This window comes from Diabrotica virgifera, chromosome 2 (genome assembly GCF_917563875.1).
Source record: "Diabrotica virgifera virgifera chromosome 2, PGI_DIABVI_V3a".
NCBI classification, from domain to species: domain Eukaryota; kingdom Metazoa; phylum Arthropoda; class Insecta; order Coleoptera; family Chrysomelidae; genus Diabrotica; species Diabrotica virgifera.
In genome coordinates this window covers 216,274,872-216,294,574 of record NC_065444.1, presented here as the reverse complement: position 1 = coordinate 216,294,574, position 19,703 = coordinate 216,274,872, and the positions used below count along the sequence as shown (strand labels likewise).

General features: G+C 34.5%; 1 protein-coding gene across 1 annotated transcript in view; it reads right to left on the bottom strand.

Annotated features, from left to right (window-relative positions):
- The window catches only part of LOC114327778 (chymotrypsin), a 31,681-nt gene extending 12,357 nt beyond the window's left edge, over positions 1-19,324 (bottom strand). Inside the window, exons 1-3 of the mRNA XM_028276487.2 lie at positions 19,166-19,324; positions 17,409-17,507; positions 11,465-11,562 (exon numbers count right to left, since the gene is read on the bottom strand). Of these exons, the coding sequence (XP_028132288.2) occupies positions 11,465-11,562; positions 17,409-17,507; positions 19,166-19,219 (251 nt within the window). The 5' untranslated portion in view covers positions 19,220-19,324. The remainder of the gene's footprint in view (positions 1-11,464; positions 11,563-17,408; positions 17,508-19,165) is intronic.
- Positions 19,325-19,703: the final 379 nt, after the last annotated feature.

Genomic DNA, 19,703 nt, shown 5'->3' with positions numbered 1-19,703 from the left:
AGGTTCCTGAGTTGGTAATACTAACAATCTAAGTGGAAAGGGAGACATTATTTGTTATTTTTTTGGACAAACTGTTTTTTCTTAATTTTATATGTTGTAGAATCGAAAGATACAACCCTAAATTTTCACTTTTCTCTCACCAACCCCCATTTTTTAATAGAAATCTAAATATTTCCCTATTCTCTATAATACATAAAAATGAATGTTTGTCTGTACCTATGTCCCTTATAGAATCGTAAACTATGCATTTGGTAGAAAAAAGTATAGGTACGCAATATTTTTTAGTATTTTTTGGCTTTCTGGTAAGTTTTAGGTATTAAACTTTCAAACATTATTTAGTTTTAAGGCGGTACGAAGTTTGCCAGGTCAGCTAGTTAATAATAAAAAAATATTCTTGGACTAGTGTGGCAAATATTAAAAAGTATAAATCAATAATTTATGAATTTTAGATTGTAATAAAAAAAGCGTCAGCTGCATCATGTATGTTGCAAAAAATGTTAGCTGGCCAAGTAGACATGCCGTGGTATTATAAAAATAACTATTTTTCAAAATACAATGTCAATTTAAAAAACAAAAAGAATTTTCCGCGCCAGGATTTGAACCCGGATCTCCTGAGTGAAAGGTAGGAGCCAAGTAAGCAAGTCTATCAAATGTTCTGAGTAACGTATATAAATATTTGATACTTAAGGTGTAGCGTTTGTCCATCAACTTTCATATTTTACCTTTTCTTGTCTAAAATCCCCGGTTTTGGGCCAGCTGACACATCATTTGTTAATAAGCTTTGGAACACCTACCTAAATAAAAAGAAAACAGCCATGCTAAAATGCTCCGGCCAAATTTGACACTACCTCCCTGGCTATAAGCGCGACAAGCTTTAAAATTCGAGGGCCTCCGCCCCGAGAGTTTATATGTCGCCCGAGGATATAATCATTTAATAATACACGTGGTGATAGCAAAACTTTATGTCATACCGGTTCATTGCACCAATTAAGGTACGATTCCGACAACGACTGCAGACAGCAGGCGGCAACTGCAGGCGGCAGTTAGAGTTGTCACCATATAACGAGGTCATTATTTTGAACTATTAATTTGTATATTTATTAGCAACTGCTGTTCGGCAGAACGTCGTATCTTTATTAGCAACTGACGTTCTGCCGAACAGCAGTTGCTAATAAATATACAAATTAATAGTGCAAAATAATGACGTCGTTATGTTGACAACTCTAACTTTTAAAGTTTTAATTTTATTTTATATTAATTAGAAGTAATATTGTATCGCAGCAGGTATTTAGTACCGTTGCTAGGAAAGTGATGTTGGTTAGCAATTTGTTATTAACGTAAACAAAGTTTTTCTATGTGAAATTGTCAAGAAAAGTCAGAATGCAAGAGGAATTCGATATTTCTGAAGAAATAGTTAAAAAAGCCAAAAAAAAGCCACTGAGACTCTGTTACCGATAAAATCCAAAGAAACGTACGGCAAGGAATAAGCTACATTTCAACAATGGATGGCAGAAAATAATACTGAATGCGTAAATGAGACCGTACTACTGGCATACTTTGGCGACATATACTTTATGTGGCTGGTAACTAAGTAATAAATACACACTATTAAACCGGTATGACATAAAAATAATTCTGCGTATCGGACGCTGTAGCGGTAGCAACATCTATTACAGAGAAATGAGAAGTCCCAGATCTAAACAAAACAATAAATCTGAAAATTCTCTTGGAACCACTTTCTGGTAACATCCTTAATTTCTGCCTTTTACAATTTATAAGGGAAAGTGGGGGAATGGTGCGCACTTAAGCAGAAATCGATTCTGTTGTAAATTCTTTCAATCTATCATAACATCCAGTACGTTAGAGTAAGCCCTAACTATTCTACTTTGCATCAGCGCCGGATAAAGGGGCGGGCGAGCCGGGCGACCGCCCGGGGCGCCAAATTTTGACGGGCGCTAAATTTTGAAGGACGCCGATATAAAAATATTTTTTTAATTCATTATTTTTTTTGATTTTACATATTAACTTTGAACATTTTTCCTATGACATTGTTTGAATAATTCTAATATTATTTATAAGAAAAATATTTCTATCTATAGTGAGAATTCATAACTCACAAAAAAGATTAATAGACTAAAACCAAAGCTCACTAATAAATACACTAAGACACCAAGAATTCTCATACACCAAGAATTCTCCTGGTGTAATAAATACACCAAGAATTCTCATGGTTTTTACCACTCATACAAAATTAATGCAGACAAATTCTTTTTACGATCTACAAAGGTTGTTCATTTTTTTGGGTCATTTGTCATCTACAAAGGTATCACGTTATGTCAACAATCTACTTTAAAAGTGGACGAAGATCAAATTTTAAATTATCAACAAAATTATGAATAGTCAGTGATACTATATACCTACTGTATTACTATGCCGTAAAACTCTTTGGTTAAATAATTTTGTCTTTCTGTAAATTTGCATTAACACTGGCGCGTGTGCTTTAAAGTGGAATAAAAATTTTTGTAAAATATTTGTTGTGGAATTAATGAATTTTTATTATTTTTCCGTTACATAAATTTTGGTAAGTAGCTATCCACGTAATAAAAAAATAAATGGATAATTAAATTTATGGTAGAAAATCATAATATTAACTTATTGCACATGAGGTCATGAGGTAAATGACGAGAATTTTGAACATTTGAAGTGATTTTTTAAAATTATTATTCTCATCGGTCTTAGTAATTAAATTTACCTAATCTTCCATTGTAAAGTGATTTATTTGTTCTTTTAAAAATTTTTTCTCCCAATCTGGGAATATATGAATTAGGAATGACAAGTTCTTCCTCATATGAATGTATAGAAACCTATTTCGAAAACTTTGTATAAGATGTTTTATTTTTTGCATAAAAACGGCGCATCGTATGAAAGAAGCATAAATTTTTTGTCACAAATTGAACGAGGAATTCCAAAATGATTTTTTATTTGAAATATTAAATCGCTAGTTTGTTAGAAAAATTATAACACCTCGTTTCTCGGAAACAAAACATTTGCGGACATTCGTTTATGGAGCAAACTGTCATCATTTTTTCATGTAGAATTATCCCTCAAAGTTTGTCGCACTTATTTAGAAACACCTTGTATCCTTTATAATTTCCATAGTTTTCAGTGAATTCCTTCACTCAACCGTTCTCTCCAGTTATTTCTGTTTTGCCAGTCCCCTTCTTGCAGATTTCTTCTTTCCATTGCTTCGTCCACTTCACCTCTGAAAGATCTTCGGGCCTGCCTTTCTTTTTTGTTCGTATCGGGCTCCACTCTTTTATTCTGTTGATCCAACGTTTTTTGTCTGCTTTTCTTCTTGTCCGTACCAGGTTAATTTCTTCTGTTCTATGTAGTCTATTATATATCTGAGTTCAGTTCCATTCTTTTCTTAATCTCTTTGTTATTTATTCGATCCCTTTTCGTTGCTCTTAGCTTTAGCTGGTACTCACAGCTTTTCCTTAGAAATTCTATCTCTGTTGCTCTTATTTTGTTTTTGGTTTACTTATTTATTATACAATTTTCACACCCATAAGTCAGGATACTTTCTTGTCATGGTGTGATATTATATTCTTCCTCTTGTTTTTATATACTAATGTTCTTGTCCAACAATACCGGGTTAATTTTCAAAATTTTCATATACAGTCTCTTGTTTGTCCTAGTCTATGTTTTATATTATCTTCTTCAGTTGTTCCTTTGTTTGATATTATGAAACCTAAATACTTGTACTTGTCTGTTCCTTTGATTTGTTTACCTTCGTCTATTTCCAGCCTATTTTTTTGTTATTGGTATACCCACTCCGCAACTTTTCTCCATGGTTTCAGGGTTTTTTCCAGGAATATTTAAAATAGGAAAGGGATATGGAATATCCCTGTAGCAGTCCAATTTTTGTCTTAAATGAACTGCATAGTCTATTGCCCGTTTTGATAGCTACTTTGTTCTTCTTGTATAGTGCTTATACTGCTTTTATTAATATTCATGTAACTTCGAGGTCTTCCATTGTTTTCCATAGCCTTAGTTGTAGGTATCGAGGCATAGGCCAACTCAGTATATAGTAGAACAATTAATGATTTTCAATTGAATTTAGATGATTGTAGAGGCCAAGGATATGACAACGGCTCTAACATGAAGGGAAGAAATAAAGGTGTACAAGTTTGTGTCTGCAAAGAATATCCTCCTTATTTTTTATGCTATGTGGATCCCAATTCCTCAATTTAGTCATTGGGGATGGAGATTGTGCGCTTACAGTGCGCACAATCAACATCTATTTTGGTATTGTAAAAGTACAACGTTATACATTTTTTCTGTTTGTTGGCAATGTGCTGTATTTATCTTTCTCTTTTGTCTCGCTCCTTCGTTGCTTGAATTTAAAATGCGTTTGTTATGCTACGCCATATGTTGCATCGGCTATAAACGATAACTGACTATTGTACTATTTTTGATTAAATATATTGTTACATAGTTCTTTATTATAATGAAATTTTAATTTTTTGCCTTTTTTTACTATTTTTTTATATTTGCAGTATATAATATTTCGTATGAAAGGGCGCCAAATCTTGTTTTGCCCGGGGCGCTCAAAACCCTGGAACCGGCCCTGCTTTGCATAATATGTAAAATAAGTTTTAGAGAAATACAAAGTGCAAAAGCATAATATTAAAAAAAGAAAAGAAGTGCCTTTGCGCACGATTCCCCACCCATGAGGGTAATCATGCGCACAGATTGGAAAATGGTGCGCACTAAATTAATGTTAGAAAAAAAACATTAATTTAAAATGAATGTAATAAAAACATTTCTTTCAAAAGTATAAAAATATTATGACGACATAAGAATTGTATGGTATACTTAAATGTCATATTTTAAACGTAAACAAAAGTTGCATTTATAATTTTCTGGGGTATTTACAGCTGTACATTCTCCGTGATTCCCCGAGGCACATAACACACATGTATATCACAATATTTTTCTTCCCCCTTTCCCCACAAATAGAGCATGTCTCGTTACGTGCAGCTGATTTTTCTAATGGTGGAGGAATGAAGCTTCATTCAACATCATCTAATTCGTCTTCATCGATAATATCTGACAAATAACCGTCTGTTACATCAGACGACTCAGGTGTTAGCTCTTTCTGCACTGTCTTCTTTTTTGTTTGCCTTTTTTTGTTTTTTTCTTTTCTCTGTCTGACGAGATATCTGGCGATTCTTTATCAAAACATCTTTAGCAGTTGCCTTTCTTCCTGCTTTCTGTTCCTCCTTTCTCTTAAGATTCTGGTCCATTAATCATCTCTTTTCATGGGTTTCCTCCAATTTTGTCTTCATTGGTGTGCTTGTAATTGTTGTCTTAATGTTATATCAGGACTCCTTTTTGTAAACCCATAAAGCGAATCTTTGCTAGCTAACTTCTTCTCTTTATTAAAATTATTTAGGATATTGTTTTCTTCAGCATACCTGAATACCAATCATCTAAGTTCTTTATGTTAAGCCATAGAATAATTTAGCAAGCGTTATCACAACATCCTCTTAATTATTTTTCTACTTCACCTGAAACACAGCTGTACAGCTGTGCGGCCTAAACGGGGTGGCGTGTGCAAACCTGTTATTCTTTTTTTTAATCGATTCGGGAATATTGAAAGCCCTCCCGTTTCTTGTATTTTTTGCCATCATTTCTGATTACATCCATTTTTAAATCTTCGTCAGTATATTTAAGAATCGTAGATTTTCTAGAGTAGGTTCGTGGCATCTGGCAATAAAAATGGTAATTTTTATATTTACGATTTCATTGTTTGTGGGGTAATCGTGCGCACGCCTGCGCACTATTACCCCTTTGTGCCCTAAACACTAATCATCATCACAAACGGAAAACTACTGAACCATATCAACCAACAGATGCACCAAAATACACGTTAAACAGCATGATTTAAATCAATCCAGATTGATTAAGTCCAAAGCAATTGAATAAAGTCTAAGGACTTACCGTCCTATTTTTTGGAGCAGAAAGACTAGAAAAATTCTTGCAATTTTCAATAATCGGATCTGACTTAGTCCACGTGCAATGGTCGACTGAAGATAATGGCGTAAACCGTTCATGAGATCGATTGAAAGGTGTAGGACTGGTTGAGTTCGTAAAATCTTCCACGGAATTGGAAATACAATGCAGCGCACGATTACCCGCCGCGCACCATTCCCCCACTTTCCCTTAAGGCAAGGAGACGACGAATAAAGCTTCGATTCAGAGGTGTTCATGTAGCCCCACGAAGAGGTCTAGAGACCGAAACGGACATAATATGGTGTTGATGGATCATCTCTGAGCCGAAATGAAACAAAAGCTGTTTTTAATTATTCATTTTATTCATATTTTGAGTACACGGAGTCAACTTTCGGTGGAATTTTTCTAGACGGATTGTGACTGCATACTGTAAAGTCTCTTTCGTTCCCTTTATTGGTTGACTCCTTGCCTTATAAATTGTAAAAGGCAGAGATTAAGGATGTTACGAGAAAGTGGTTCCAAGAGAATTTTCAGATTTATTGTTTAGATCTCGGACTTCTCATCTCTCTGAAACATACACTCTGGGCCAAAATTAACCGCCCACCTTAAAAATGGGTCATTTTTGATGTGTTGCAATTGTAACTTGTCCGATTTAAGTGATTTTTTAATATATTATAGCCTTATTCTTCAACAATATCGCTGTAATAATATTGTTGCTAAACAGGTAAATTTTCATTGTATACCGGATGTACGAATCAAAGTGTTTTTTTCTTAAAGTTCGCATCACCCTGTGGAAGAAACCCAACTATGGCTTCATGTTTTCTCAACATTCTGTTTTTTGATTTACTCGTGTATGTTGGACCATAAAAAAGTTAGATACTTTAACAACTAGCCATGTTTTTCATCAATACAGGTTGTTTTTAAATAAGTATGGCAAAGTTTAAGCGGCAATTCTGTATGAAAAAATAATGACAGTTTGCTCTATAACCGTATCTTCGAAAATGCTTCGTTTTCGAGATAGGGGCTGTTGAAATGTTTCTTACAAATTGACGATTTATTTATGGCTTTAAAACCGGTTGAGATATCCAAATAAAATTTGGCGGGTTTTAAGAGCTAGTTATTGCATTTTATTGACATACAATTAAGAATTTAATATTCACCATTGGCGCGCATACGGGTAATATGAGCCGTCATATTATCTCTATGCGCGCCAATGGTGAATATTAAATTGTTAATTGTATATCAAAAAATGTGCAATAATGGTAGGAGAGCCCAAGCGAGGATTTTTGCAGTTACTCGAGCGCGTCAGATTATCATATGGGGAGAAACCTGGTACCCTGCAGATGTACCTCTATTAAATATTTGCTCTTAACACAGGGGAGTTCGTTAAGGGGGGCCCGAAAAAAAAATCTATCCTTAAAAAAACTCGAAATTGTCAGATTAAGATAAGGTAAGTTAAGTACATGCGAAAGAGTGTATATTTCAAAAATCTGACGATTTGAGCCGGGCGTAAGGAATTGGGTGAATCCCAAAATTTCACAAGAAAAAAGCGAATATTTCGCGAAATGAATGACAGATCGAAAAACTAAAAAATATGTGCTCAATATTTTTTAAAAATCTATCGAATAAGGGGAATCGATCAATGATACCTATCTAATCTATCGAATGATACCAAACACGACTTCCCATGGAGACGGGTGGGGGGTAAATTTAATATTTTTGAAAAATCTATCAAATGGCACCAAACACGACCCCCCACGGAGGTGGGGTGGGAAATTACTTTAAAATCTTAAATAGGAGCTCCCATTTTTTATTGCAGATTTGGATTCCTTACTAAAAAGTAAGTAACTTTTATTCGAAACATTTTTTCGAATTATGCATAAATGGCGTTATAATCGGAAAAAACGATTGTTGGAAATGGAAAATTAAATTAAAAAAAGGAAAGTCCCCACTAAAATGGAAAATTTTACTTAACTTTTTTTAGTTTTAGGACCTAATAATCACAACCCAATAGGTCCCCATAATGCTCGAGTGACTGCACATTTAGCATACTTTACTCCCCTACTATAACTACTTCTTAAAACTCACCAAATTTCATTTGCATATCTCAACCGGTTTTAAAGCAATAGATAAATCGTCAGTTTTGTAAGAAAAATTTCAACACCCCCTATCTCGAAAACGAAGCATTTTCAGACATACGTTTATAAAGGAAACTGTCATTATTTTTTAATGTAGATTTGCCCCTTAAAGTTTGCCATACTTATTTAAAAACACCCTGTATTGATGAAAAATATGGCTAGTTGTTAAAGTAGGTACCTAACTTTTTTATGGTCCAACATACGCGAATGAATAAAAAAACAGAATGTTGAGAAAACATGAGGCTATAGTTGGGTTTTAATTTCAGTATTTTATAAATGGTAGAATATTCCACAGTTTGATTCATACACCCGGTATACAATGAAATTTTACCTTTTCGGCAACAATATTATTACAGCGATATTGTTAAAGAATAAGGCTATAACATATTAAAAAATTCACTTAAATCGGACAACAGGTTTAGGAAATACGAGACATCAAAAATTACCCATTTTTAGGTTGGCGGTTAATTTTGGCTCAGATTATAGTATGTTATCTGTTATTGAGTTTTTAGTTTAAGTTTTCGATTAAACAACATGGACATTCAGGGGATATCCTTGATGTTTCATATTTGTTGATGATCATCAGAATCTATAAGAATATAGTCGAAATCATGGACTCTTATGGAGCTGATGTCTGGAAAATGTTAGACTATTAAGAAAAAGTTACTGTCAATCGAAATGTAGTTTTGGAGACGATGCTGCAGGCTAACACATCACGACAAAATAAGAGTTGATGAGATACGGGGAGAATCTGTATTGAGATAACAATAATTGACACCATTGAACCCAAGAGTTTGAGATAAAATGGACATGTAATCCGTATGAATGAAGATAGATGGCCAAAAAAAAGAATGGAGTGCAGACCAGTGCAGATGAAGATGCAGTAAAAGAGAATGAATGTAGAGGATGGTGACTGGCAATATAGAAAGCGATGGAAACTAGGATACGAGAAACGACTGTGATATAGATATAATAGCCAGGGGCGTGCGGTGAAATTTGAAACAGGGGAAGCAATTTATAAAAAATTGTAAAAACACCTATTTATAATGTAATTCAATTCTTCTACCTGAACGAAAGTCTCGGTCATCAAAATTCTTAAACCTATTTTCCATTGGTTGGCATATTTGATCTAAAATCTGATAGTATATATACACCGTTCTTAGGCGTCAACTCCCTTTGGTAGGGATCTATGGAGGAGTATCACCAAGCCGCAAGCCCTTATCCCTTACCGTACCGCTCCTCCATAGGCCGATCAGACGCCAGTTTATTCCAGACCAAGTCGTAGATTCTATTGAGTTTTATACTACGGCGTTGGCCTTTTATTAATTTCATGACCTAGCTGAGGCTAGAACCAGCGTTCGCAAATCGGAAATGCACTAAACTTGTCGATCGACGGCGCCTCAGCTAACTAGACCGTCAAGACCGACGGTTATATCTGATAGTATTATAGACTATAACAGTCGGCGGTAGCACTATTGGACATATCCAACATTATCAGCGCGTATGCGTTTCCTTTTAGGCTCAAAACTTCTTGCCATCATATTATTCCAACATTTTTCAATGTCATTCTCTCTTTTTGTTAATAACATCTTTAAATTCGCTATTTTTTTACACAGAAACCAATCTCGTTTATTTTGCATTGCAATACATTAAATAAATTATCTGAGAATGTAAATATTTTTGAAAAAAGCAAAGTTAAAAAACTCCAAAAATCCTCTCGAATTATTTATGGTTTCTGTATCCCACTTTTCACATTTTCGCCATTCTCCAAAACCCTAATACATATATTTATATAAATATTTTAGTAAAAAATGAATGGGTTGCATGTGTGAGTCCATACTATTGTAGTAAAGAAAAGACAGACGTTCTCACAAACAATTTATTTTACAACTGACGACCGGATTCGCTGTCTACAATATTCACAGCATCTTCAGGTCACGGTAAAAGTAAAATTAAATGCTACAAATAACAAAAAACCAGAGTTAGTTAAGTGATCTGTTTGAAATCAAAGGGTAATGGACAAGCCAATATTAAAGTATATATATTTATGCATACATATAAATACTAACATGTACGTAAATATGGTTTACAACCCTCACACTCACATACATGCACGCATTCAAATGTAGTGGCAACAAAAGTATGTTAAGTATAAGTATATACACTTACTTTCCGGTATAAGGGAAGAATATAGTAGTATTCAATATCATACTTTTTCTCTATATTATGCTAAAGTATGATTTAGCATAGTATAGAGAAAAAACTTTAGCATAATATAGAGAAAAAGTATGATATTGAATACTACTATATTCTTCCCTTATACCGGAAAGTAAGTGTATATACTTATACTTAACATACTTTTGTTGCCACTACATTTGAATGCGTGCATGTATGTGAGTGTGAGGGTTGTAAACCATATTTACGTACTGGTTAGTATTTATATGTATGCATAAATATATATACTTTAATATTGGCTTGACCATTACCCTTTGATTTCAACCAGACCACTTAACTAACTCTGGTTTTTTGTTATTTGTAGCATTTAATTTTACTTTTACCGTGACCTGAAGATGCTGTGAATATTGTAGACAGCCAAACCGGTAGTCAGTTGTAAAATAAATTGTTTGTGAGAACGTCTCTCTTTTCTTTACTACAAAAATATTTTAGTATTTATAATATAAATAATTCTATTATATTTATTTATATAAATAACTAAATAAAATTAATCTTCATAATTCCACAAAATCAGTTGACGAAGCCCATCATTGTCAAGTGCTGGTAAATCCCATTTAAATTCACGAAAACAGCTCCTTGTATGCAGTTAACAAAATTGCTTACAAGCGAAGATATGCCCGAAATTTGAACTCGTCATTCTGCGTGTAACCCTGGTGATTTTTACATAGGCTGAGGAGAAGCAAATTTGAAATCAGATTATCTGCTGACATGTCTCCGAATACTAACGTAGAAATACGATCATGGCCTATGGGTCCGCGTACGGAACGAAAGCTAGAAATGCGGCATGCAGCGCTGCTTTTAGAGTATTTTATTGCTTTGTTATTTACTGTATGACAAAAATAGAGTAAAATACGTTTGTCTTTTCTTATTACTTACTGCTTGTATTACATAATTAAATATTCTCGTATGCAACTTAAAATCCTGCTTCTGCTTACGTGTTTGTTCAATTTTTTTTAAATAATCTCAGTTACTCAGTTGGTACGGTATTACCTACGGAAACCAAGGGAAGCAATGCTTTCCTTGCTTCCATGGACCGCACGCCCCTGATAATAGCAATATATAAATAAACTTACCCATAAACACACCGAGCTGCTGTCAGAACTAAGGAATCACTAATTAAAGATCCTCCACATAAAACTGTGGTGTAATTTATTTCACTACGAATGGCAGCCTAAAACAAATTATCAAACTATAAAAGAATTCAACTAATTGTTCAAATGTTCTAGTTTGTTAATTAAGTATCTATATAAATAAATGTCTGTTTCAGCGTAAGTAGGAGCAAAGAAATGTTTATTATATTGGATTTATATTTTATAATTGACACTAAAATTTTAGTCGAAATTATTTGAATAAATCGTTAAGCTTGTAACGATATGCCTTTCGCCCGGCATTCAGGAGCTCGTCAACAGAGGACCATCGATACCAACGCAATCTCACTTTCATTCCGATTGCTCATCGAAGTTCCACTTCCACTCTGATGGATTCAAGGAGAGCAACGGAGAGTATATTTAAGAAGAAAACCGAGGACGATGAAAACAGTTCCTCTTAGTGCACTGAATTGAAAAAGAACTCAACCTGGCCACCAGCAGGCGGCCGCCCAGCGGCAGTTATGCGAGGGACTGAGTCGAAACCTCTGGGACGAAGGAACTCTGTATTGATGAGATGCTTCGCTGGTAACTGTAAGCGCAGTAAGCGGTTCCTGCCATCTCCGATCCGGAGTTGTTGTATGGGTATCTGTATATGTAGTTGTTGATATTTTGATTGTGAGATTATGTGTGGTTACACTGGATTGAGATGTACTCGTGGCTACGAATCTGTGTGTAATTATGTATATACTGATTCCGTATAGCGTGATTGCTTCCTGTATTTTACTAATATTGTTATTACGTTTTTGATAATAGTAAAAACAATTTAGTTTCTTTTACAGATGTCTTCCAAGGGAGCTTTCTTCGAAGGCGGAGCGAAGACAGAATATTATTTTATTTTATTATTTTAATTTTACTCTGTATATAAACATCCATAATATATTTATTTATTTCGAACCTACCCATTATTACAAACTGGCACTTAGACGCGATATTCTTACTTTGATGCTACGCTTTGTTGCTACTAGTCCATAAGCAAAATACTTTATGACAAATCAGTTGTTTCGTCAATAAAAGAAGAAATCTTCTTCTAGATGTGCCTATTCATAACGAATATTGGCAATCATCATAGCAATCTTTATCTTATCATGATGAAGTGTTGAACCAGGTTCTGAGATTCTTTAACCAAAGTAGAAGTGGTTCTCTCTAATTTCTGCTTTTAAGTTATCTATTCTAATACTGGTGAGTACAACTATCTATCTATCTAATCAGCCCTAAACATCCATCCTTGGATATAAGGCCTCCTCTTCCTTCTTCCATGCCTCTCTATCTTGGGCAATTTGCATCCATTTTGACCCAGTGTGCTTCTTCAGGTCATCTGATCATCGCATTTGTGGCCTTCCCCTTTTTCGTTTGTGGTTCCACGGTCTCCAATGTATAATCGTCTTAGTACATCTTTCATCCTTCTGCCGTAGGGTGTGTCCGGCGAACTTCCATTTAAGCTTTGCTACTTGGGTTGAGACATCTTTCACTTTTGTTTTGTTACGGATCCATTCGTTTCTTTTCCTGTCTGATAGTTTAATGTTCAGCATTTGTCTTTCCATGGATCTTTCTGTCTTTGCTATTTTTTCCATATTTTCTTTTGTAAACGTCCATGTCTGAGAGCCATATATCAGAACAGGGAGTATACATTGATTGAAGACTCTTGTTTTTAGATATTGCGGGTATTTTCTGTTCTTTAGAATATAAGACAGTTTTATAAGGCCAATCTTATTCTTCTCTTTATTTCTTCGGTCTGATTTTCTTTATTTAATCTAGCGATTTGTCCTAGATATATATACTCTTTTACTTGTTCTATTCTTGTTTTTGCCACTGTAATTATTAGTTCTTCTTGTTGGTTGATCATGGTTTTTGTTTTACTGTAATTCATCTTCAGTCCTATCGTTGTCGATTCTCTATCTAGTTCTTCCATCATTCTTTGTAGTTCTTCACTTCTTTCTGTTATTAATACAATATCATCAGCATATCGTAAGTGATTCAGATATTGCCCGTTTATACCCAAGCCATCCCAGTGCAGTTGTTTGAACACATCTTCTAGAGCTTGGTTAAATAGCTTGGGCGAGATGGTATCTCCTTGTCTTACTCATCGGTTTATTTTAATTTTCATTAGCTTAATAGTTGTTGTTGCCTTATTATATATATTTGTAATTAAGTCGGTATATCTTTAGTCTATTCTGCTGTTTTGTAGGGAATTCTTTACTGCCCAGTGTTCCACACTATCAAATGCTTTTTCGAAGTCAATAAATGCCATGTATATTGGTGAGTACAACTAGTTGACATTAATAGTACATTGGAAGAGCCTTGAAACTAGATTGAGAAGCCTTGAAAGCAAACCTTGATATTTTTTTGCAGATTTGTTTTTATTTGAAAGTTTTAAATTCAGCGTTTTTAGGCATATTTAATTGCAAATGGAATTTCATGTTAAAGGTTTTAAAGAGTAACAATGGAAATTATATATTATTACCGGTCAATAGAAGTGATACATTTTATTGACACCATGTAAATCGTAAAAATGGCAAAATCCGTGGAATGTTTATTTATGTATTTCTTTATAGAAATTGACTTCATTCGCAGCAAAATCTAAAAATTTCATGAGAAAGCTGTACTCTTCACCTTTTAAACAGATTTTTAACTTTGTCGGTACGATATTCTGATCAAAATATATCGAAATTTTACTGTCGAGTTGATTACACATATTATTTAAAAAAAATATTTTGCTCCTGAAATTTAAAATCACATTGCTTCTTTGAGCAGTATTTGTTTTTCCGATTGGTAGCTTGCTAACCTTGCCAATCACCCTCCACATTTTATCCGGGCTTGGCTGTGGTAACCGCAGAGCTACTAGATCCACCCCGCAATTACCCCAGACAGTGTTTCATGTTAATTTCAAAAACTTAACATGTTAATTTCCCCAAAAAAGACAAAATGCATGGTTATAACAGCAAATCCAATAATATGTAAATTGAAGCTGGAGGGTCAGATAATAAAACAAGCGATGGAGTTTAAATATCTAGGCATCACACTATCTAGCTACGGAAGGCTCGAAACAGAAGTGGAAAATCAAGTGGATAGAGCAAAGAGACGCAAGTTGCCTGAATGACACAATATGGAGAAATAAAAATATCGGAAAAGAAATGAAAGGCAGAATTTACAAAACAGTCATCAGACCAATAATGACATAGCGGCAGAAACACGACCAGACACAGAGAGGACAAAAAGATTGCTCGAAACAGCGGAGATGAAAACCCTCCAAAAAATCGATGGTAAGACTCTATTGGAGAGAGCAAGAAGTACAGATATACGACGGAGATGCAAGGTGGACAACATTAATAACTGGGTAAGAAACAGAAGAATAGAATGGAATGACCACATAAGCCGAATGCCAAGAAATAGAGTAGTAAGGACGGCGAGAGACTGTTCCCCAATAGGAAGGCGATGAGTGGGAAGACCACGAAGACGATGGTCTTATTGGAGGCACATTGAAGGAACAGAGAGAGTCATGTCTTTACAAAATAAGAAGAAGAAGAAGATATTCAAAATCGCCAGTCGCTTTAAACGTTGTTTCTGCGATAACGGTTTATTCTACAAAAGTACTAATAAATATTTTTGTTCAAAATTATCTCAGCTATACAGGAGTGTAAGTTTTTACGGGGGTAGGAGTGGCTAACTTTTTCGCATCATTTTTGTGGCCCCACAATTTATATTCTCAGCAGAATTAAGCTTGTTCATCGAGTTTTTAGAGGTCAAATTTCTGAGATTGTAAAGTAAGTATCACTTAATTACAGTAAGCATCAGTAAGTTAATATCAATTTATTTGTTTATCAATTTATTTATTCTCTTTGCCTTATCCCTATGCGGGGTCGGCTTTCCTAATTGCATTTCTCCATACAATTCTATCTTGGGTCATATCAATATTAATCCCCTTTACCAACATGTCCTGCCTTATCGTCTCCCCCCACGTCTTCTTTGGTCTTCCTCTCCTACTCCTTCCAGGAATCTGCACTTCAGCAATTCTTCGTATTGGGTGATTAGCGTCTCGACGTTGAACATGACCAAACCATCTCAACCTATGTTCTCTCATTTTCGCATCAATTGGTGCCACACCTAGACTTCCCCTAATATACTCATTTTTAATTTTATCCTTTTTTGTCACTCCACTCATCCATCTAAGCATTCTCATTTCCGCCACATGCATTCGTTGTTCCTCTTTCTTTTTCACTGCCCAACATTCAGTTCCGTACATCATAGCCGGTCTTATGGCTGTTTTATAGAATTTTCCCTTCAATTTCATTGGAATTTTCCTGGCACACAGCACACCACTCGCTTCCTTCCACTTCATCCATCCGGCCCTAATTCTACTGCATGCATCTCCATCTATTTCTCCATTACTCTGTAATACCGATCCCAGGTCCTTAAAACGATTGCTTTTTACAATCAGTTCACCATCCAAAGATACAATTTTATTTGTAGTAACTCCATCTTTAAATGAACATTGCAAATACTCTGTCTTTGTCCTACTAAGTTTTAAACCTTTTTCCTTCAGAGCTTGTCTCCCCTGTTCCAGTTTTTGTTCTAAGTCTCTTTCACTATTTCTTACTATCACGACATCATCAGCATACATTAAGCATCATGGAATGTTACCCTGTAGTTTCGCTGTTATCTGGTCCAAAACTAATGAGAATAAATACGCACTAAGCACCACAGAGCCTTGGTGCAATCCTACTTTCACATGAAATTTATCAGTCTCTCCCACACCTGTCCTAACACTAGTCGTTACTCCCTCATACATATCCCTCACAATCTTTACATATTCACGAGGGACTCCTTTCTTATTGAGTGCCCACCACAGAATCTCTCGAGGAACTCTATCATAGGCTTTCTCAAGATCAATGAATACCATATGAGCGTTTGTTTCTTTACTCCTGTATTTTTTCTTCAACTGCCTTATAAAAAAAAATTGCATAAAGCTAAATTGATTCTCGAATATTTCGGTCTTTTCCCATATTTTCATGGTGTGACTAAGCAGTTTTATAGCCCGCAGTTTGTAGATATGTATATTGTTGTATATCTCCCTTGTTTTTGTAGACAGGTACTAGTATACTGCTTCTCCTTTCGTCTGGCATTTGTCAACTTCCATAATTCTATTAAATAAACCTGCTAGCCACCTGGTTCCTGTCTCTCCCAATGCTCTCCATACTTCCCCAGGAATATCATCTGGTCCTACCGCTTTTCCTTTCTGTATTTTTTGAAGCGCTTGAGCCACTTCCTCGTTTTTTATTTTGGTGACCGTTGCTGCTACTGTATCCGTTGACTCTACAGGCTGTCTGTCAAATTCTTTATTTAATAAGCTGTCAAAGTACTTTCTCCATCTCTTTTTGACATCCTTTTCGTGAACTAGTATTTTATTATTTTCATCTCGGATACATCTAATCTGATTAAAATCTTTTGCTTTCTTTGCTCTCTGTTTTTTATATATCTTCGTTTCGCCTTCCCTGGTATCAAGTTGATCGTATAGGTTTAAATACGCTTCTGCTTTGGGTTTTGCTACTGCCACTTTCGCTTCCTTTTTCGCCACCATATAGTTTTGAAGATCTCTGTCAGATCTGGTTTCTTGCCACTTTTTATATAATTTTCCCTTTTCTTTTATTTTCCCTTCGCTTCGTTTGACCACCACCAAGTCTCTTTATCCTCAAGACAATGAATTTAAAAAGATATTTCTATTATATAGATATGAATTTTATCAATAGGTATTACATACCTATTATTCAAAGGAAGTTTTTAGGAAGGATTTAGGATTTAGTATAAATAATATCATCTTGTAACATATTATGTATAAGTATTGGTTTATTTAAACGTTTTTCCAAACACTTACCATGTATGGCATCGAATGAGGTATGACTTCCTGTCCATCAATAATTCCAAGGTTATTGGACTTTTCAGAGTTTTCTAGTGGTGGTGTTCCTGCATTAGACTAAAATATGTAATTAATAAATAAATAATTTATATTTATTATAAAGACTGAAGATATGCAATTGTATAGGTAATGAAAAACAAAAACAAGCTGCTAGAATGCTCAAACAATATTGGAATATGTTATGAAAGGAAAATTGGAATATCAATTTAATTTAGAGGATATCGGTGATCGGCAAATAGACAAGCTTTATTTTTGGGAAATTGAGTTTAGTTCAAAATTTAAATCTAGCAAAATCTATATAAGGATCTATATATGTTGAGAATCCCTTTGAATACTGTACCGAGGACATTTAAAAGAGATATCGGCCTATCTGTCATTTTTTTAACGTATACCGATTTTGAACTTTCAAATTATTCTATTTTCTTCAACCTAGTTTTTGATTACTGAAAATAGCGAAAACTATAGAAATCACGATAGTCCTAGGTGATCTCAATGCAAAGATTGGAAGGGGACAAAGTGGAAAGTGTGTAGAAACTTATGGTCTGAGAAATCGTAACGAGAGAGAGGACCGTCTATTACAATTTTGCCAAGAGCAGAACTTGATTATTACAAACACATTTTTCAAGCCACTAAACAGACGACTCTATACATGGCGATCGCCCGCAGATACATCGGAGAAAGTGGTTAGGAACCAGGTATACTACATATACATTATGATAAATGAAAGATACGGAGCAGACGTGGCCTCAGACCACAATACACTTATTGCCAGGATTATGCTCACACTTAAAAACATTAAAAGACATCAAAAAACTCCTACAATAAACACAAGCAAGCTTAAATAACAAAAAGTAAAAGAATGCCTCCAACACGAACTGAACTGCATATGAACTGTATCGAATTGAACATAGACAGCAATGATATTGACAAGCACTGGGATCGATTAAAACATTGTCTACTATATACGTGCAAATAAATACTGAAAACTTCCTCAAAAAGAAAAAAGGAATGGATGAACGACGAGATACTCAAAATGATGGAACAACGGAAACAATATAAGAACAAAGATAACAATAAATACAGCGAGATTAATCTCGAGATAAGAAGGATGATAAAGCAGTCAAAAGAAAACACTTTGAAGAGAAATGCAAAGAGATCGCGGACCTTCAAAAAATATACGATCTATTTAATCGACGCAAGAAAGTTAAAGAAATGGCAGGGCTAAGAAAAGAAAATCTCACTGGTACACTTCTGGATAGACACGGGATTACTATAACACAGACCGAGGAGAAAGTACAACGCTGGGCACAATACATAGATGAACTGTTTGATAATGAAAGAGGAGACCTGGAAAATATAGAACTTGATTCAGAAGAAATAAGTCCAGATAAGAACTTCAGAAGACGAAATAGGTCCAGATATCACAAGAGAAGAAATAGTACACGCATTAAAAACAATGATGAACGGAAGAAGCCCTGGACCTGATATGTTTCCTATTGAATTAATAAAAATTATAGATGAGCAGCACATTGATGTTCCAGTGATACTCTTGAACCAAATGTATAGCTCAGACGTATTACCCAAAGAATGGTTAACGTCGATCTTTGTTTGTCTCCCCAAAAAGAAAAACGCAAGAGAATGCGCCGATTACCGCACTTGAAAAACTTGACTAATAAATCACCATTGACTATATTCTACGATATACTCAAACTTACCAGATATAAACAACTACTCACTAGCGCAACATATACACAGTAATAGTTATACATTTTGAAATAGGTACATATACATAAAACTATTAGATGTGGACTAATAGTGGTATCTGAGATACAAATTATATTAAGATAATATCTAAATATAATATCGAAATATCTAAAATATTGTATGTCTTATTTTATCTTATCTCATGGTAATACAAGATTTTAGTTCATTAGAATGTTAATCATCATTAATAGTCAATGTTAAGATTATTTCAATTTCATTGATTTTAGATTATGATTCAATTGTCTATTTAAAGGAAAAGACAAGTACAAGTATTTGGATTTCATAATATCAAATAAAGAAACAACTGAAAAAGATATAAAAAATAGACTAGGACAAACAAAAGACTACATACGAATGCACCATGATAAGTATCCTCACTTGTGGCTTGTGGTGCGAAAATTTGACAATAAATAAGAAAACCAAAAACAATATAAGAGCAACAGAGATGGTATTCCTAAGGATAAACTACAGAGTAACAAGAAGAGATAG